The sequence below is a fragment of the Malania oleifera genome, chromosome 1, assembly GCF_029873635.1.
Source record: "Malania oleifera isolate guangnan ecotype guangnan chromosome 1, ASM2987363v1, whole genome shotgun sequence".
Classification (NCBI taxonomy): Eukaryota; Viridiplantae; Streptophyta; class Magnoliopsida; order Santalales; family Ximeniaceae; genus Malania; species Malania oleifera.
In genome coordinates, this window is record NC_080417.1 from 122,907,651 (window position 1) to 122,929,729 (window position 22,079).

General features: G+C 37.9%; 1 protein-coding gene across 1 annotated transcript; it reads right to left on the reverse strand.

The window, feature by feature from the left end:
- Nucleotides 1–311: 311 nt before the first annotated feature.
- Nucleotides 312–18,155, reverse strand: LOC131144507 (kinesin-like protein KIN-5C). Its single transcript, XM_058093209.1, has 23 exons — nt 17,986–18,155; nt 17,706–17,835; nt 17,178–17,336; nt 16,724–17,073; nt 16,502–16,640; nt 16,260–16,357; nt 16,010–16,166; nt 15,112–15,181; nt 14,920–14,996; nt 11,175–11,228; nt 10,990–11,070; nt 10,801–10,912; nt 10,623–10,709; nt 10,358–10,533; nt 10,047–10,208; nt 9,783–9,890; nt 9,289–9,447; nt 9,121–9,204; nt 8,837–9,042; nt 8,564–8,665; nt 8,183–8,292; nt 1,564–1,715; nt 312–1,073 (listed from the first exon to the last, which is right to left on the reverse strand). Exons 1-23 carry the CDS (start codon nt 18,042–18,044, stop codon nt 876–878), a joined length of 3,030 nt encoding a protein of 1,009 aa, XP_057949192.1. The 5' UTR covers nt 18,045–18,155; the 3' UTR covers nt 312–875.
- Between the last annotated feature and the right edge of the window lie 3,924 nt (nt 18,156–22,079).

Consider the following 22,079-nt stretch of genomic DNA (forward strand, 5'->3'; position numbering starts at 1 on the left):
TCAACTTAAATGTCTTAAGAATCACTGAAATGGAGCAAGTTTCTTTTCCTTTTCTATTTTTTTAAACGGGGAGGCAGGGAAGGGATGGTCATCTTCTGGTTCTTCAATGCCTCAAGGGCAGCCACCCCTGGATTCCCAAAATTAAAACCCCCAAATGCCTCGAGGGGAGCCACCCCCAGAGGGGATGGCTTTTGAGGACATAGACCTTTAGCACAAGGGATGAATTGATAAGATATTAAAAAAGCATCACAACCATCACATAGGAATTAGCGACAATCCAAACTAGATAACCTTTTGATTAATTTACAATTCCAAGTAATTTATCAATTCAGCACTTCTACTTGCGACATATCCAGAGAGGAATTCTACAAACTTTTTTCTCCAAGCACAAATACATGTGAAGTGATACTCATAACATGGCACAATTCAAGCAAACCCTCCAAAAAAAAAATCATCTTTAAATAACATAACATAAAAAAAGATCTAAAAAATAGCTTATGGATTCCAAGAACCTACCTAACAATACATCTATATTTGTCCTTCAGATAATCAAAAACATTTTATATTACACCGCAAATTGCTGACTGATCCAATTTCTGTGAATAAAACTTAGAACCACAAAAAAGGAGGAGCCTTCCTGTGATTACAACCCTTCATCAAACTGTAGATGTGAAATCCCAAGTTGGGATTTATTCAGACCTCAGCCTATTACAATCTTCCTATAAAAGATACAAACAAGAACCCCGCCCCCCTCCTCCCAATGCCACCTCCCTCTATTTTTCAAACTGCAATAATGAGTGTACAGGAAAAATACACATACAGATCTTGAGGCCAGCATGTTGCATTGCATGCAGATGAGACAAACCACTCCATCATCAGTTGAGCTCACTTAGAGGTGAACGCGGTATAAGAGATGGTTTTAGTTCCTTCAACCCAAATGATTCGAATGAATGGTTGTCCCGAAAATCCTCAAGAAGAGCCTCCATTGGCATTGCCCGCAGTGACTCAATAGTCCCCTTGCTTGGTACATCAGGCTCACATCTTGTAGGTGTTGTGCCAGTAGGCTCATAATCCTGAGCATATTTCAAGGAACACATTGTTTATACAACAAAATTTGTAATGATTGAAGTTCTATGAGAAACAAAATGGTAGATTAAAAGCTTTCAATATAATTATACCGAGTTTATCAGAAAAAAAGCATATAAATAAAATAATACATAAACAAAGTAGCAAGGACAATAACAGCAATTTCTCACAGAAGGTAATAGCATAAATTCTTAACATTGTTTCCCTAATGAGCAGTGAGTGCCATGCACATTTGCAATTGTTGATAGGTATTTTCAAGAGTACAGTGACAAAGTACAGATATTCTGTACTCAAGGCCTGCAAATTAGTTATTTGGTGCAAGATTCACCAAATGATAGACTTCATCCAAAAAAAAAAAAAATTTAAAAATAAAAGTTATAATTTTATGATTTAAACTAACTAAATGAAAATTGCTCTTTGATAACCCCATTTTTACAAAACAAAATCTCCACATTATATCTTGTTATGGGCTCTTACCAGGTATCTTTGCTGGAAAATGTCCTGAGCCTGCTGTTTTACGAAAGCAGCTTGGCCAGAATGATCATCCCCCAAAAGCTTTAGAGTTTTTTCATGAGCTTTGATGATCTCTAGGATTCCAGATATAGATCCTCTCTCCTGCTCTGAGAAATCTGCAGAGTACCACAAGTAAATGAACAAGGTTTTAGGATCCATACATGTACGAATACCAAAACTACATCACTTTAAAAATGCAATAGATAACAATATACAAAACTACAACTAATGCAGTGACAACCAACAAAAAGCAGCTACATAAGGATTGATCGTCAATCATGATGCACAGACAGAACCGCAGCTGCAAGAGACAGCTGGAAAACAAATCCCATTAAGATTCAAGAGTTGAATATGAACATTCTATCACCTGTCCAGTGACTTTACTGGATCTTTGAAGTTATATTAAAATTTCCTGAACTAAATAAGAGATAAGAGATTAAAATTTAAAATTTTAAAATATTCAAAGCGTTAAATTCGGCATAATGATAGAAATCCTATGACTATCCATTTTACAATTGAATGCTAACTCCATCAGTTAACATAGAGATTGCAAAATTTTATCAAAACTAGAAAGACAAGAATCTCCAGTTACGCCTTTCAACAAAACCACATGCCACTAATCACGTTAGAATTATTGTTTTACTCAAACAAGAACCCAACAAAGATAAAGATGAAACTCAAACAAAGATAGCAGCTATCTAAACCATTCCCTTGCAACTTCTTTATTCTCGTTCTAAATTAATTTTTGCAATAAAAAAATAATTGAAAAAAAAAAAAACTCTCTAAACCATTCACAAACAAAATAGTAATCCTTCTCTTGAAGATAAATCTTCTAGTTGTTGGGCTAGATACAAATTCTGCTGTTTGACCAAATCACAAGTACACGATGATAATTAAAATAATCTTAATTAACTGTCCTTGCTTACTACATATCCACCCCTTCAAAACAATTAAGCAATCCCTCTGGCCAAGATCGGCTACAACTCAATGCATGGCTGGATTATATGAAAATTGCATAGTTGAGAGGAATTCATGGCGAAGGTGTTTGAATTAGTGCCTGGAAATAAGCACCATGCAGCAGGGCTGAGGCTAATGGCAAAAGTTGAATTTCATAAACATTAAAGGAGTGGCCGAATCCTACACTGTTGAAAGCAAACCAATAATATGTTAGTAGTTAATGTATGATTGCATGTAGTAATGCCGTAGATTTGTCCACCTTAATAATTTGTCATTCCAACTTCAACGATCACCATTATTCTTGTTTAAATCAAAACACCTTATTTGACTAGCATGACAGCCACATGATCACTGGAAATTCCTTAATTACATCACTCTGTGATGCAAGGGCAACATCAAGGATCTGCAGCCATAGGAGGGATTAGAAGAAATTGAAGAGAGGAAGGTAGGGGAAGGGAAAAGAGGAGATGCAAGGGGGAACTCACGTTCACTTCTCAAATTCAAATTCAACAACTGCCTAGAACATGACTTTCACACACTTTATAAGAAAGCTGCTTCACATGAAATTACATGCAAACCCCTAAAACTACCTTACATTACAAACATACCCGTAGAATACACAAATACTACAAACAAGCCCCCAAATATGCATAATACTTACAAATTAACCTAAACACAAAATAAACTACTAACTAGAAACCAATAATCCTTGTTCCAATTCTTTTGAATTATTCTCCAACAAAGATCTATCCATGGTGTTGCTTCTTGTCCTACATTGAATCTCCCCCAATTATTAAAAATCTGGCCTATAATTTCAAAAAGGTGGATCAAAAGCAAGAAGCAAACTTGGACTCTTCGAAATCCAAGTATCCAATGCTTCAGTGATACAAGAAACCACAATCGTCTGACAGCATCAGACTCAAATTAAGATTTGGCACCAAGGAACTCATCATGGATGGCAAATTCTACAACGGGAATGTTTGAAAGACTCTGGACGTCTTCAAACACATTCATTTCCTTGCTTGTAGTGTTTTCAAATTGAGTAACTCTAACAAATTCTTTGTCTTGTTTGGTTGGTAGTGTGGGCTTCAAGATGATCTCTCACCATTAAAGTGGAAGGCATATATGTTCTCATGTCCTTGAGTCACACCCAAATCATCTAACCAAAGGGAACCAAGGAATACATGGCCAATCTTCATATGTATTATATCACACCAAACATTATCAAAATAGTCACTCATTTGGATACGAACCAAACATCTTTCAAAAATATGTATGGTAGTGTTATCAATCCTAAGATATCTTAAAACGGCTCTAAGTGAGGTTGTGTATGAAGTTTCATATGAGTAGCTCCATATGTAGAAACCATATTCGTAGGTATGTAGAAACCATATTCGTAGGGAATCTTTCATCAATGATGATTTTGTAAACATTTCCTCCACACTTGAGAAAGGTTTGTAAAAGCTTGAATTGTGCTGAAGGTATGATAAATGGACTTCCTTTGTCCAATAATTTGTCACCATACTGATACCAACTATGTATCACCAAGAGTTCACACAATTTGGTCACTATTCTCATTCTATATAGGTAAAACCACAATATCTTCAAGTCACCTTTAATCTTGAGTATCATGTAGAAATGAAACAAATTTTCTTGCAAAATTCACAAGTTGCACCTATAAAACTTGATTTTTTATGCTGGCAGAATAATTTCTTGCTTTTCGAAGCAAATTATCTCGCTTGCTTGCGATATGTCGAGTTCATCCACGATCAGAGTATCTTGTTGCGAGTCAAAATATCACAGAAGAAACCCAAGATATCGTGGCTAAAGGCAATTCCTCGCAAAACTGGCAGTTTCAGGGAACTCTGGTCACTTTTCTCATGCTCGTCGCCAGCGGCAACTTTCCGGCAATGACATTTGGGGCAAAGGGAGATCAAGGAATGGGGATTCCAATAGTGTGATGAGAAAAGCACAGGGCGTTAGGGTTTTCAGAGAGTCGTGGGCTGGTCAATATTCTACCGGCACGTGGTACTACACGCGTGGTTAGATGCCAATGAAAATTTGCGGTTAGGCCTTCCAGTGGACTCTGTTTCTGATGGTGATGGTGTTGTCAATGTCTGGAAATTAGGGTTTCGAAATCAAGGGTGGCTGTAATTTTTTTGAGAAGTTAAAAATGAACAGTGCCTCTGCTTTCTGGGATTTCCATTGATTTTAATGTACGGCAGTGACTAGAATTCAAAAATCAAAGAGAAATTTGAGGGAATTGTGGGAGAGAGACGAAGAGAAGAGAACAGAAGAAGAGGGCATATGCTGCTGGCCACCAACAGAGAATTAGAAACAGACAGAGGGCAGAATAGAGGGGGGGAAAAAAAAGATAGCATGGAGAAGGCAGACAGAACAGAACAATGATTGAGGGGGGGAGGAGAAGAAAAAAGAAGGTGGTGAAAGCAAAGATATTTGCAGAACTTTGAATAGAAAAAGGTGAAGAGAAATTAGAGGCAGAACAACAGAGAGAGAGAATGAAAAGGAAGAGAAGAAGAGAGGAAGGGGAAGATGGGGGAATTGAAATGGAAGAATGGAGATCAATTTTGGGATCTAAGACCAAATGATGCAGGGGCTGCATGGGATAGGTTACAAGAGATTGAAGAGAGGAAGAGGAAGGAGGAGGATACAATGGGGAACTCACGTTCACTTCTCAAGTTCAAAATCGAGAACTACCTATAACATTGGTTTTCACACACCATTTATAAGAATGTTTCTTCACATGAAATTATTTATAAACCCCTAAAACTACATTATTACAAACATAACCCTAGAATACACATACTGAAAACAAGCCCCCAAATATACATAATAAATACTATACTAACTAACCTAAACACATAACAAATTACTAACAAAACCTTACAATACTTATCCCAGTTCTTTTGAATTATTCTCCAAAAAGGATCAATCCATAGTCTTGCTTCTAATCCTACATCACTGATTTTCTAGAAAGCTGACATCTCAAACATTCTACTTAAGAGAATAGCCTTGCACAGAACAACCACAGAAAACATTGGTTTTAAATAGTGGTAGAGCACCATGGCATAACAGTAATAGGAGTAGCAAAAAGCAGAGTAGCAGATGTTACATAATGGGAAGCTAGCATAGCTGCGGTAATTTTTTTTCTAGCATGCACAACCTTGTCTAATTGATAGATTAGAATTTTTCAAGCCCATACCCCTTTTTTATAAGATCTAAATGTATTTTTTATCCTTTAGTTAACTTATTAACACTGTTTAGTTAGGTTAATAAATTCTATATTAGTTTCAAATGTTTTCAAAAAGATATTCATTTCACTTTTTACACTTTATGACCGTAAATATAAATGGATATATAATTAATCATACAAGCAATAAACAAATTAATGAATTAAATGGATTAAACTTGTAATATGATATACATTATCAGTCTAATAGGCACATAAAAGACACAACGAATTAAACAAGCTCCAACTAGATCTGCTAGTTTTTGGAATCCAGTTGTCAAAAGAGTGTCTAAGCATTTAGGTCAATGGAAGTGTGCTCTTATTTCCCTCAGAGGCAAGATTACGCTCATTTAGGCTCATATTCATAGTATCCCAATATATTTTCTTTATATTTTCAAAATTCCTACCAAGATTGAGAGAATTATGAGAGATTTCCTTAGTCTAGGTAGCAAGCTCTAGGGACCATTTGGTGAGGTGGGAGGTGGTTTGCATGTCTAAATGGGAAATTTGGTATCTAAAAACACGACTTGCTTGGCCAAATGCTTTAGTGGTTCCTACCAGAGGATTCTTCCTTGTGGCAAGTTGTTAAAAAGCAAGTTTGGATTTGATGAGAATGGGTGGGATACTAATTTGGGTTCTAGATGTTCTTCAAAAAGTTCATGGAAAGTTATCTCTCAGATTTATCCCCACTCTTTATTCCCCATACTAAATTTTAGCTTGGTAGATTGTAATATATGTTCTTGGAAAGACCTTTGGTTGGGAATGTTGTTTTGTCCGCCTCTTTTCCTTGCCTTGAGTTCCTTGCCTCTTTCGTCTAAGCTCAAGGCAAAATGGTTCCTCTTTTCTTGTAGATATGGGTGGTCCTTTACCTTCTTAGGATGTTCACTTTCAGAGATCCTTGAATGATAAAGAGACTAAAGAACTATCCTCTTTGATAATCTTGTTGAATTACTGTCAGGTCTCTTTGGAAGCTGACAACTGATCCTGGTCTTTGGATACCTTGGGGTCTTATTCTTACAAATCTTTTTTTTAATTCTTGACTAGTACTGATTTTTCCTTTCCTCTCTACAAAATTATTTGGAAGGCTGAAGTCCCCTCTAAAATCAAAGCTTTTCTCTAGCTGTGCTTAATAGGATCACCACTAATAACTTGCTGCAGATTAGGATGCCTTTGAAGGCTCCCTCTCTAGATGTTTGTGTGCTTTGCTTTAACTGGTCAAAATCTGCTCCATATCCTTTCATGCATTGTGATTTTTCCTTAAGGGTAGGGAACAAGTTATTCAATTATTTTGGAGAATGTTGGATTTATCCAAGTAGGAGTTCTAGGCAATATTTTTTTGTTAGTCTGGTAGGAAAAAGGAAGGAACAGCATTATGGAAATGTGCTTTCTTGGCAGTATTTTGGGCTCTGCTGAAGAAATGTAACTCACGTATTTTCTCAGGAAAGAAGTTGTCATTTCTGTTGTGTTAGAGAAGATAAATTATTTGGCCTCTCCTTGGTGTGTGGTAATGGGATCTTCAAGGGGATGCTCTTTTTGGATATTTAGCACAGGCATTCTTTGCTGACTTGTTGGGGCATGCTGATTTTTCTGGATTGTTTTTGTGCCTTCTGGTTTCTTTGGGGTACCCCAGAGTTTGTTAAGGAGATGTCTTATTCTCTTGTATGTACATTATTAATCTTTCAATGAATTTCTTTTGCTACCACAAAAACAAAAAAACAAAAAAAATGTCATATGAGAAAATTATACAGAAAAAATAAAAATAAAAAAGTTTCTGTTATAAGAGTTCAGTAGTGTAGCAGTTGTAGTGGGCCCAAAGTAGTCGATAGCAGCTGTTTTGCTGCAATAGCAGTCAGTAGAAGCCACTATGGCTGCGATTTTTATACTCATTGCTATAGCGTGTATAAATATAAGTTCAACTTCAAAAAACCCTAACCCTGTGTTTGAGAGCACAAATTTTGGGTCTTGGATTTGGATTTGTATAGATGTGGACAAAATGTTGTACAAAATTGAATTTTCTTCCAAATCTACCAACTCCAAATCCAAACCCATGGCCCGAAATCCAAGCTCCCAAACACTTGCTAAGGTTCTTTGTTAGTAAAATGTGGAAAATTTTCCAAACAGATAAATTACCTGCTGTTTTAGCAAGATTTCAAACCAGTGATGGAAGAATGTCATGCATAGAGTTTGATTTCTATCCAGATTTTCCCAAAAATTATGGTTTTAGATTGGATATGTGACATAAATTGTAAAATTTATGATTCTATAAGATATCGAACAATTGAACAATTCATTTCAAATGGATTCTGGAAAAATTCAAATCATTAGACTAAGCATGTATGCAGGTTGCGGTTGCTGCAGGGTAATAACAATACTCACTGTCAAAGTGCTGAAGGATATCTTCGCTACTCTTTGTGGTATCATGCTCGGCAACAACCCGGGCAGAATTAACCTCAGCATCATGCTGCTCATTACTATCCAAAGCATTCCTACACTCCAAAAAACATGGTTAAAACTTGATGGAAAATCAGATGGGTTTTCGCAATCAAAGTGATATTAACATGCTTATACATGCACAAAAGCAGACATGAATGTGAATTCATCAACTTGTAATAGCATATAATGCCAACAATGCAATATGATTCGAGAAACCATTACCACACAAAGGAAAACCAAAAGTCAAGATTTCCAAACATGGAGATTTTTTCTTACCGTTCAATTTACAAAGCAGATGAAACAAATTATTAAGTGCAAACAAACCTGACAAATGATGCCATAGTTGAAACATGTTTACTACCCATCTCACACAGAGACTCATGCATCCCCTTCTGATTCTTCTGAGCTGTTTCGGTTGTGCTTACACTGGAAATGATAACAAAACAACAAACAGAAAGGGAAAATATTGCAATTTATTCCAAAAGAAATTCACCGATGAAGGAGGGATAAAAGTTTAAAAAAGGAATAGACAAAAAAAAAATTCACAAAAAAAGAACCAAAGGATGTAATCAAGCAATGCAGTTGAAGAATACTTACCATTGCTGTAGAAACAACTCCATACGACAATGTTTGGCAGCAGAGAAATCAGCATTGTCACTGGCATCACTTTCTGCTTGTTTTGAGAACTCCTGCCATTTTCTTTTTGCATCACTTGTAATACCATGCAGTGAAGAAATATGTCCATCTAAAAATTCTTTGTTGCAGACAACGGTTTCTTTGAGACCAATAAGCCTTGCATCCACCTACCACGCCAACCATTAATTCCTCTCGAACAAAAACAAGATGATAAAAATATAGAACAGGCAAGACACAAAACAAACCAACTCTTTTTGACGACGAATGTGACTAGATACTAAATTGGTCACATCAGCAATGAGCTTCTCTGCATCAGATTTTGACTGTTCCTGCATAAATGAACATCAAAACATTAGATACTTCCACAACTAGTCTAATTTTGAGTCACCGCTCAGGAGGACCTGGGAAGCCACCTCATAAGCCTTCTGGAATTCATCAATGCTGTTCATCTGAATCTGATCAGCTTCTCCGGCATGACTTTCAAGCCTTCCTGATTCCTCCAAGAGCTTATGGAGAAATCCATCTGTATACTTGGATATATCCCTGGTGTGCTCAATGCTAAGATGGAATCGCTGTATAATTCAATAATCATGAGGTGAATTAAATTGCAATAAAAAGTCTAAAAGTTAAACAAATTAAAGGATCAGACAGCAAGGACGAGCTAGTTATCAGAAAATTTGTGCAAGTACAAGAATGTGAGCTCAATTAACAAATTTACAGCATTAACTAAGTAGATAACATTTTATAGGAATTTATAATGTATTTACCAGAAACTGAATGTTCTTGAAAAAATTAAAAATCTAAATAATCAAAATTCTCATTGGTAAAAAAAAACATCTCAAATGCCACCAGAATTTCAGTCCATCTATCAAATGTTCTCAAAAGAGATGACTTGCAAAGCACAAACCTGGCGCAGTTCCCTTGCAAAAAGTGCCATTTCTCCTTGGTGAGTTGCCAGTGCACTTTGAAGATCGTCAAACATGGAACCGGCTTCACCAGCTTCTGCAGCTAAAAACTGGTTGCAAAAAAGTAAAAAAAATTTAAGAAAAAAATAAACATTCAATACAAAACCACTATGTGCTAATAGCAATAAAAAAACAACAAATTCATCATAAAAATCATAGTATTCATGAGAAGGGCTGCCAAGAAAACCAAATATCTGTCCACATACTTGTTCAATAGAATGTGCATTAGAAGAAGTCATAGAGGAGATTTCCTCCAAACCAGCATCAAAGCTTGCCTTGTGCAAACGAACAACATTTTGCACAGCCTCAATATGAGACATAAACAAAGCTCTTGAAGCCACCACTTTTTTCTTCAAATCAATAACCGTCTGTGCCAGGATGGTATGAACATGCAGAACAGGTAAAATTCGGAGATAAGTGAATGCTGACAAAGTAAAAATATGAAGGCACCACAAGGGAACAAAGATATTGGGAGAAAAATGAACAGAAAGAAACAGATTCGGTCTTTGTTAAGTACATTATTATGTATGCTCAAAAATGAATGGCACTGTTCCTCAGCCCCCTGGAGGTGCTCATGTTGTTGAGACATTGATGTCGACACTGTGTTGCAAAGAGAACCAATCTGTTGTGCAAGCTGTGCTTGGAAATTATTGACCACTGACCTGTTATTAGCATTTAACTTGTCTTCCCTGGCTGCAGAATATCACATCACACAACAAGAAAATTCAGAATTAAAGATAAATAAATAAATTCAATTAGTGAATATAACTAAAACAACCTACCAATTTTTAAAAATAATGAAGCATTATCCTGAAGAGATTTCTCCAAGTCAGACCGCAAAACGCATGCCTGATGAGCTAAAGCATTTTCTGTTTCACAAATTCAAAAACAATGCTGAGACAGAAAGAAAGCAGAAAACTTTCACGAAACAAAAGTACACATAAAAGTATGCAAACATACCCGCTTTCCTCTGTTCAGATATTATATAATCCCTCTCCTTCAGAGCATATTGGCATCTCTTCAACTCTTCTTCAGTACTAGCCAACAATTCACCAGTCTCTTTCAATTTTTTCTGCATAGCTTTCCAAACCCTTATAAGAACAAAGAACAATTCCAGAACATACACAAAACCACATGAATACACCTCACCTGGGTAACATCAAGTTTGCCGCTCAAGTCAGAGCATTGTCTGACCTGACAGACATATTTATCTTGCAGCTCCTCAATTTTCTGTTCACAACAAAGCAAACATAAAAGAAGAGAAATGAGAAGTCAAATCCATATGCACAGACAAAACCTGCAGTTCAAAACAATAGCATTGCTAAATAAACAACCTTCTGATGTGTTTCTAGCATGACACCCATTTGTTCAATCTGATCTGTCATCACCTACACACAAAAGAATGAGAATACATAAGTGAAAGGCAATGATAAAGTTTGACAGACTACAGATGTTAGAGATGGAGCCAGAGACAGCTGGAGATGAAGCGTTGCTGAGTCAAGAAAACGCGTGGAATTATCTCTTCATTATCATCCCCATTGTAACTCTCATTTGTGATTAATTTTTATCTTAAATGTAATTTATTCCAAGCCACTATAAAAGGAGGGCTGTGGAAGATATTGTAAGGAAGCACAGTAGCTCAGAATAGCACAGAGAGTGCAGAGAGAGCACAGCAGTGCAGAGAGAGAGAGAGAATTGTAACATTTTCAGGCAAGTTATTGAATAGTTGGTGTGTGCTCCGTGGATGTAGGTCGTTCTTGACCGAACCACGTAAATTTCTTGGTGTCATTTTCTTCTGGATGCTCACAGGGTCCTAACAAGTGGTATCAAAGCCCGTTTGGAGCAGAAAATCCAGATCAGAAGTGTCCCGAAATTCAAAGCTCTATCCAGTAGATCGAAAGTGTGTTTTGAGGCCACCATCGTATTCTTCTCGCCGAGACGAAGAGAAGGGTGCCCGCCGGAGCTTGAACAGAGTTCAGACAAGTCCGCACGCGCCCCCACACGCCCTGCCAGAGCAAGACGTTTCTTCACGTGCTGTCCAACATCTCCTCACGCGCTGCACTCGTCTTCTTCGCCTGTTCCACCTCGACCCGACCCGACCCTGCAGGTGACTCAGATCCGGCTCCTGACCCGGGTCTGTCCTCAGCACCACGTCACGTGCACGCGCTAGCAGGAGTGCCACGTGGCAGAGGAGCCACATCAGCAGGTGGACCCCACTGCCACGCCAACAGATGCCACGTCAGCACCACGTCATGGATTTGACTGAAAACTTTGACTGAGTTTTTTGGGGTCGTTTTGGGTCCGTTTTTCGAGCGACTCGAACCATTTCTAGGGTTTTCGATCGTTTTGGATCCAACCGTGCTATCGATTTGAGCTAATTCCATATCTAGATTAGCAAATCGAGATGTTGAATGAAAAGAGCTCAGCAATCGAAATGTTCAACAGGAATAATTTCGGTTTCTAGAAGATGCAGATAGAAGACTATTTGTTTAGGAAGGAATTGCACTTACCGTTGAAGGGTAAGCCAACATCCATGAACGAGGACGAGTGGGAGTTGCTTGATCGAAAAGCCCTCAGAGCCATCAGAATGACGTTGTCGAAATCTGTGGCATTCAATTTCAAGCATATAACGTCCACCAAGTCTTTGATGGATACGCTCTCAAATACGTACGAGCAGCCTTCAGCCGCAAACAAGGTACATCTCATGATTAGACTATTTACGATGAATATGTCTGTAGGTGAGAGTTTCAGCAGGCATCTGAATAACTTCAATGAGTTGTCTGATCAACTCGCCTCAATCGGGATAACGTTTGATAATGAGATTCGGGCCCTACTGATTCTCAGTTAGCTGCCTGAAAATTGAAATGGTGTCGTCGCTGCCATCAGTAGCTCCGCAGGAAAATCGAAGCTTGTATACGATGAGGTCGTCAGCATGATTTCGACGGAGGAAATAAGAATACAGCCGAACCATAGCTCCAATTCGAGTTCAGCCTTGAACATGGATAATCGAGGTAGAGGAAACAAGCATGGACGATCAAACAACCGCGGCAGATCTAGAAGGCGGTCTCAATCCGAAAATCCTAGAGGTACTCAGGACACAAGTTCTCAGAGCACTAAAACTATTGAGTGCTGGAACTGTGGAAAGACTAGTCATTACAAGAATCAGTGCAGGAGTCAAAAGAAGGAATTCGAGACTAGGGCAAAGACAGAAGCAAATATTGCTTCCGAGAATGATGAGATGTTGATCTGCTCTTCGGAGAGCAAGCAGGAGTCTTGGGTCTTAGACTCCAGAGCCTCATTTCATGCCACATGCTGCAGAGATTGCCTAAAGGAGTACACGCCAGGTAATTTGGTAAGGTGTACCTTGGCAACGATCAACCTTGCGACGTAACCGGTAAGGGAGTTGTGAAGATCAGTATAAACGGGTCAATATGGAAACTGAAGGATGTCAGGTATATTCCAGACCTGAGAAAGAATTTGATCTCAGTTGGTCAGCTGGCAGATGAGGGATACACGACGAAATTCATTGGCGATGAATGGAAAGTATCAAAGGGTGTACTAACGATTGTGCGAGGTAAGAAAAGCGAAACACTTTTTCTAACCTCCAATGCCTCCATGTCTATTTCAGTTGCTGCAGGAAATGACGACAGCAACATCTGGCACCAACGACTTAGTCACATGAGCAAAAAGGGACTCAAGGTAATGCACTCAAAGGAAAAATTGAGTGGTCTACAGTCAGTGCAGGTTGACATGTGTGAGGGTTGTATAGTCAGGAAACAGAAGAGGATTAGTTTCCAGATAAACACCCATGAATGTGTTGGGACACATCAGCAGAATACCGAGAATCCTCAGGTGGAGGAACCAGTGGAGCAGATTGTCGCACCACCATCTCCTACTCCAGCTCCGGAGCTTAGGAGATCTATTCGGTCTCATATACCAAACAGAAGGTATATTGATTACTTACTTCCTACAGATGGAGGAGTGCCCGAATGCTACGATGAAGCATGTCAGGTGACAGATACGAGCAAGTGGGAGCTTGCGATGAAGGATGAGATGAAATCCCTCACCTCCAACAGAATGTGGAAGTTGCCCAAAGGCCTTCATAACAAGTGGGTGTACAGAATCGTAGAGGAGCATGACGGCTCCAGAAGGTACAAGCCTCAGTTGGTAGTCAAAGGCTTTGAGCAGAAGAAAGGGATTGACTACACCGGCATTTTTAGACCAGTTGTGAAGTTGACAGCCATCAAATTAGTCCGCAGATCAAGCAGACAAAAAGGTAGCGACTACAGAGAAGCTGAAATTGTGTTCAACTTCAGTTGGTCTTCATGCCTGAAGACATGTTATGAGCACATCATTTATTCATGATACTCTGGTTGAGAAGGTGTCTCTGTCTCCAAGTGGGAGATTGTTAGAGATGGAGCTAGAGACAGCTGGAGATGATGCGTTGCTGAGTCAAGAAAACGCGTGGAATTATCTCTTCATTATCATCCCCATTGTAACTCTCATTTGTGATTAACTTTTATCTTAAATGTAATTTATTCCAAGCCACTATAAAAGGAGGGCTGTGGAAGATATTGTAAGGAAGCACAGTAGCTCAGAATAGCACAGAGAGTGCAAAGAGAGTTGAGAGGAAGAAGGGAGGAAGAGAGAGAGAGAGAGAGAGAATTGTAACATTTTCCGACGAGTTATTGAATAGTTGGTGTGTGCTCCGTGGACGTAGGTCGTTCTTGACCGAACCACGTAAATTTCTTGGTGTCATTTTCTTCTGGATGCTCACAGGGTCCTAACAACAGATATTTAGAGTAAATATTCCAGGAGACTGACATCAAACTATTCTTGTGCAGAACGAGACCTTGTCTCACTCCAAGTAAAAAGACTTCAAATGTCATTCATGCAGAGAATTAGGTTTGAAATATTGACCAAAAACAAAGTAAATTTTCAAAGTAAAATAAATTTCACAAGCAGTGTTGCAGTAATATAAGAAAATGGTATACTACTGTGATCCAGCTGTAATTTGAAGTTACTACAACACTGACCCAAAGTCAAGAAAAGAACAGGAAATAAGGGGAAATCATATACCTTCCGCTCAGCCTCCTCCTGAAAATATCGCTCTTTTGGAATATAGACACCATTTTTCTCACGTGCAGCATAAACCTCTGGAGAAAAAGTGCCAAGTTGACAGAAAAATAAGAAAATCAGGACACTGAACTTTCTTTTTTGCTGCCAAAATGTATTTCTTCACCAACAAGTAGAACATACAAACTACCATACCCGCCTTAAGTCGATCAATTTCACTGTAAAGGTCCTTAATAAGAGTTGATTTCATCATTTTTTGGTTAACCTATTAATAACCACAAAAAAAAAAATTCAAAGATTAATTATCTACAAAGAAAAAATTTTAGAAGAGAACCAAGAAAATTCCTGCATGATTGAAAGAATTAAAACACAAACCAGCAAAGATTCCTTGGAATGAACATCTGCTCACACACTAATTAAAAACAACTTATTGTTAAGTTAAAAAAAAAAAAAAGGAAAAAAATCCACATGCTTACAAATTGGGAAGATTTGTTCCGCAATTCAGAAGATGCAAACTTCTAAATAAAACCCATCAAAGACTGCTTATTTTTTAAATCAAAAAATAAAAATAAAAAACAGAATAAAGCATATGCACAAATAATAATAATAATAATAACAACAACAACAACAACAATAACTATTAGTATTATTACTACCATCATCATCATTTTTACCCTACTGATGCTGACAAGTAAAATTGAGACAACACTATTTGCACAAAACTCCTTCCAGAGTCCACAAACATGCAGAGCATTAATTTCAAAAAATCATAGAGTTAGTAGTTACAATTCATGGAAAAACAACTAACAATATTTCCTTTCAAAGCCAAGGAGTACAAATGAGGACATGATCAACCAAGTCATTTGTTTGACTTAATGATCATCCAGCATGTTGGACAGGTTGCAAGCAAGTGATTCACTAAACCTTGATGGGCATGGATAAATACAAGCTACAAAGAATAAAAAATGCTGATCTCATACGATACAGTAACAAACAAAAAACTAAAGCTGTATTATTGAGAGATAGAGAGAAATATGTGAAACCCACAATCAAAAAATTCTTCGGGTCGATTTACTTAACAGTAGCAACAGACCTCAGGCTTATTTTTTATATTTTTGGCCCTGTGCGCATAATCCAGCGTGCTTAAGGTCTCCTCCAGACAATGTACAGCTGGTGATACTGTGGCTATAATGCATGTCTTTGTTCTCCCTCCCAATGAATCACGAAGTAACCGTGTGAGCTTGCTATCTCTAAATTTCAATTGGCAGTATAATTAGAATCAAACAGGAATGGAAGATGTTAAATGGATGGCAAGAGAAAGAATTCAGATGTGTCATTATAACCTGTAAGGAACATGGCCAAGATGCTCCACAAGGGCATTAATAACTCTCCCTAAAGTAAGTAAACTTTTGTTTATCTCTCCAGCTTCTCTTGCACGACCCTATAAAATTTTTGATAAAAGTAAATGAAAAAACAGAACTATTTCTCAGATGTACTTATAGAAATGAGTCGTTGTACATGACTCCGTTGAGATATCTCTAATGTAAACGCAAAAACCATAAACTAAGTATCATCATGAAAATACCTCCCTAGCACCAGAGCGAGAAATATTCTCTGAGCCAGCTAAATCAACCAAATTAAGCTTCCCACATTTTATGAGTTCTTCACCCTCTGGGGTTGGTTCCTTGATGTGTATTGTAATAGAGAAGAGAGAATGTGACCGACTATAATTCAAATCCATGTGTTAAAAATAAAACTAATAACCTAATATTGACATTAAATGCAAAAGTAATGCTAGAGTGATTACCTTGATTGTTTGTTTAATAAAGTCTCAGCTGTGCGACGCTTTGCAGAGCCTCTTTCAAGTAAAGTAAAAATCTCACTAGCACTTGTGACAATTTCTTCTTCTAATCCCCTTACAAGAACTCCACCTTTCCCATCCTCCATCAGAGGTAGCTGTTTTTTCTGCTTGTCATCCAAAGAAACTCTGGATAACTCTTCAGGCGCCAGCAAATCAGTGATCTCCTCATTGTACAATTCTAAGAATGTGACCTTTACGCTATATTCAGCATTTTGACTCTCCAAAGTTTCAAAAATTTGCTGCACAGCTCTAGGTATGACACCCGCTTCTGGAGGCAATTCTCCATTTGGCCCACTCTGGCAAGTGTTATGACAACATTAACAATTCCCAAAAGTAATTTGATGATTCTGTTAAACAAATTTGCACACGCATCTCACTATACAATGAATAGATAATATACCTTGGATCTCTTGCATTCACCTTCCATTGTGTACGTCTTTCCCGTGCCCGTCTGGCCATAGGCAAAAATGGTACAATTAAAGCCTTCTAAAACTTCATTTACAATAGGAATGACGGCTTGTTCGTAAAGATCTTTCTGCTGTGCTGAAGGACCAAAAACCTACATACATAGTCACAGAATATAAGTATCTACAAATATATAAATTACAAACATTTGAGCATGACCTTACTCAAAACTCCAGAAGAATGGCAAATTGGCAATTCAAAAGACAAGAGGGTAAAATTCTACTGCACAAAACCCCTTTCGCACATGTAGTGCTTTCAACATCCCCCATGACAAAAATGTCAAATCAAGCAGAAAAGCGCACATCATACACTACCATAGATATTTCTATGCTACACTAGCGTAATCCAGGTGAACATAACCAGACCGGGAATATTTCACTTGACAAATAGCGAATAAAATAGCTTAATTTTGTTAGGGCAGTCAAAGTAAATTAAAGAAAAGGCCCTTCTTTTGGGAGAATACCTTGTCAAATGTGAAAACCCTATCAATATGCTTCCCGGCAATGTTCTGCGAAACTGCAACCTCTCTCTGATAGTCATTGCAGGTAACCACTTGCGGGGCATTGTTCCGCAACTCCTCTTCGCTAAATGGTCTGAAAATGATTCAACATTCAACATTGTTCACCAAAAACAAAGTAGAGATATGAGCGAATATAAAGATGAACCAAGATAATTCTGAAAGAATTGAATGTGAGGGGAAAACCCCCAAAACCCTAGATAGAGAAAGAGTGATGCTAGGCTACCTGCAGCGAAGAAGGACTTGAACGTTCACACCCTTCTCTTTCTCGTGGCGACCAGACATTCTGAAACGACGATGAGAGAGAGAGAGAGAAGAATTGCCCGATGTCACTAGATCGAATGTCCAATTGCTTCTCTGTCTCTCTCTCTCTCTCTCTCTCTCTCTCTCTCTCTGTGCCTTGTCTGTGAGTCTCTCTCTCTCAAGTTCTGAAAGAAGAGCGGGATGGGGCTGAATTTTGAAATTTGAGATCCGCTCCCGTTAAATATCTAACGGCTCAGTTTCGCCAAATGTACATCTGACGGTGTATATGATATTCAAATTTTAAAATAACAAATTGACTGAAATGCCCCCGCATTTTGTCCACTGCCGGTTTCATTTCACCATTGCGATCTGGGCCACCGGCGGCAACAAAATGTTAGGCTGATGCAATAATGGGCCTCAGCCCAAGCTCAATCCCAAGGCAATACAAGTTCAGAAAAAGCAGGCCCAGTCCAACGGGATGGGGCCGTAACCGCGGTCAAGTTGAGCTGACCCTCGATGGGCTAGGCATTTTCTGTGCACACGACACAACTGCCCAAGCCCTTTTTTAAAATTAGCAATGTTCTTTTCCGTTTTTGGCACAATAAACTTAATTATAGTAAATACTAATAAATATAAGCTCTATAACATTGACATTCGCATATTTATATGTTTATGTACATGCATTCATATGTGTATTGGACAAAATATGAGTAAGGCATATACTAAATACTTGAACTCAACAACATTAATGACTTAATATAGTTCGACCTAGCATCTTCAAGGGCCCAAGCCCTCTCCTCAGCTCATCCAACTCGGCTAAAGTTTATCCTCATCAAAGATATGATCCTAGATCTTCTTCAACTCGAGCCTACCCTTGAAAGGGGAGAAAGTGGGGTGGGGGACACAAACTCTAACTCCATGACATCACTCATTGAAGTTTCAAGCAATGACCTTGTTTGTGTCATCTTTGCACACCCCCAAGATATGATAATAATCAATTGATTATGACACTCGCCTGAGCACTCGTCTAAGCACCTAGCAAGTAAGATGAGTTAATTATCGTAATGTTGCCTTAAAAATTACAATAGGAAGTTGCCTAGTCACCAAGCGATGCGGATGAAATATTGTCAAATTAACTTAGGGATAAAAGGAAAGTTTGCATAGGTGAAACGAGTCACTCATCGCTTACCCATTTAACGAAATCACAAGTAGCCACCTAAGCGACAGAGATTGCCCAATTATCAAGTGAGAGAAAGTCACCTAGTCATATAGGCAATTGCTCAATCATTAGGTGACTGTGCATATAAGCATTGGGCAAATATGTCAACTATAATAAATTGGACCTCTGTCATGAAATGATTCCAATTTATGGCTAGGTTTTAATATTTAGAAAAATCCTCTATTATTAGGATTTAATTTTTGAATTTATGCCTGTAATTGTATAATTAATGTGGGTCTGATCCGAAAAAAGAATAAATATGTGTAATTGTTTTTGTAAGGGATATCTCTCAATTAATTCAATACACATAATACAATAGCACAGTATTCGAATAGGCCCTCGTGTTTTTATCTCTCTTATCTCTTCGTTTCTTTGTCCTCTCATGTCTTTAATATATCTCCTCTTATCTCCTTTCCCCCCTCTTATAATCTAAATCCTTTCACCTCCCTACCATTCTCCTCCTTTTACAATTTATACAATTCTCCCTATCTCTATAATTGCACCTCTAACGGGGATGGCATAACAAGTCAATTCACAATCTCCCCATCTTAATCCACATAATTACTTAAAGGTAATTACCTTTTTTTTTTTTTTATCAAATAGAACTCTAATACACTACAAAAAATGATTTTTTAGTGGCGAAAGTATTAGTGACGAAGAAACAATTGTCACTAATAATGCACCATTAGTGACGAAAATTAAATTTATCACTAATAGTGAAGACATTAGTGATAGATACTTGTTTCGTCAATAATAAGACATTTTTTAGTGACGATTTTTTCTTCATCACTAATACTTTCGTCACTAAAAGTGGGTTTCCCACTCAGACTATTGTGCAAAAATATTACCAATGATTTGTTGACTATTTGTGATGAAAATATTCTTGTTTTAGTAATGATTTTTAAAAACCGTCACTAATAGTCTTGTTTTAGTGACGGTTTTAAAAATTGTCACTAATAGTTTTGTTTTAGTGATGGTTTTTAAAAATTGTCACTAATAGTCTTGTTTCAGTGACAGTTTTTCAAATTGTAAAAACCTTGCCCAGAAAAGGGTGATTCTGCTTCTTTGTTTTGCTAAATCCCCAACCCCTCCCTCAAAATCCCGAACCCCCCGAACCCCCCGCTGCCGCAAGCTACTGTTAGTCGCCGGACTCCCCTCCGCCGTAGGCTCAAGTCCATGGATCGACTCCCCTTTGCCACAAGCCACCACCTGCGACTCCCCTACGTCACAAGCCACCATCAATCGTCGAATGCCCTTCTGCCACATGCAAGTCACCATCCATCGATCGGCTCCCCTGTGCCGCAAGCCCAAGTCCATGGATCGTTTCCCCTCAACCGCAAGCCACCACCTATGACTTCGCTTTACCGCAGGCCCAAGTCTGTGCATCAAATCCCCTCTGTCACAAGCCATCACTTGCGACTCCCCTCCTCCAAAGCCACCACCTGCCACCAACAAGAAGAGTCAATGAGGTTAGATCCCAAGAATATATTGACTTTTTAAGTCTAATCTCTGTTTTGATGCTGACAAAATACTAGTATTTTATATGTGTACTTACCATGTAAACAAGTTCATAATTCAGATCACACATAACGGAAAGGAAAAATGGAAGCCACGAGGAACTTAAAGCTTATACACGTGGCGTATTCCATGAAGAAGTGAAGAGCAAAGAAGAAGACATTTATTGGTTTTCAAATGTAATGTATTTAGATTTTGTTTTGTAATTATGCATGACTCATATGATATTATGCTAAGCTCGAACATAGACCATAGATAGATCTTAGGGACCAATATTATAAAAAAATCATTTTCATAAAAGTTAAAATCAAACAAGAGTTTTTGGAATAAGTTTAAGGTAAAAAATTAAAGCAAAATGTTAAGTGTTAAAAGACCTCGATCAACCAACCCTTGCTAGTTCAAACTAACTCAGTCGACCAACCATGCCTTAGGCCAAAAATCAAAAACATTTCAAAGCTCAGTCGACTAACCCTTTCTAGTTGAAACTGCCTCAGTTGACCGACCATCAATACTCAGCCGACCGGTCATTAGGACAGCCTACTAAGCATCGAAGGGTTGGGAAATCGCCCTAGGTCACTCGACTGGTCACTTTCTCAGTCAACCAAACTTCATGAAAATTTGATTTGTGCCCTAGGTCAGCTGATCGGCCTCTTGCACAATCGACCGAGCCTCTATGAGAATTTGAATTTTGGCTTAGCTCAATCAATCAACCCTCTCGAGTTGCTCAATTTTTTTAGAGCTAAAACGTGTTTAATTTTAATTTAACAATTTTAAAAATATCCTCTGCATCCCTAACGATCATTTTTCTTGGAAACTCTATATATATCCCTTTCATAAGCATAATTAGTAACTTTGATTAACCAAAATTCTTATCAAATATTTGGGCAATTTTTTAATCAAAGTTCCCCCAAACTCATTTTTATTGCAAAATTTTCTTTTGGGGCAATCTTTTAACTCTCCCCTACTCTCTTTATTATTCTTTGAAAAATCTTTTGAAATAGAGATTAGGTTTCTTCTTATACTTCTTTCATTTGCAAAATCATTGCACTTGAGATGTTGGCCTTACAAAGCTTAACATCTTGTTTTGATGCTAACAAACAAGAGAAACTTAACATATTTGGTTGAGTAATGATATTTCAGGACTCACAAAGATCGAGCATGTAAATGCAAAACCAACGATCCATTGCGAGCTTATACTTCAAAGAAGAATGATCATATGAAACTTAAAGCATGGATTTCAAGATGACACTTTAAAGCTTGAAGAATATGAGAGAAAGCTTAAAAGTATATCAAAGCTTGAAGAAAAATAAGAGAGGCAAAAGAAAGCAAAGTAAGAAAACTCA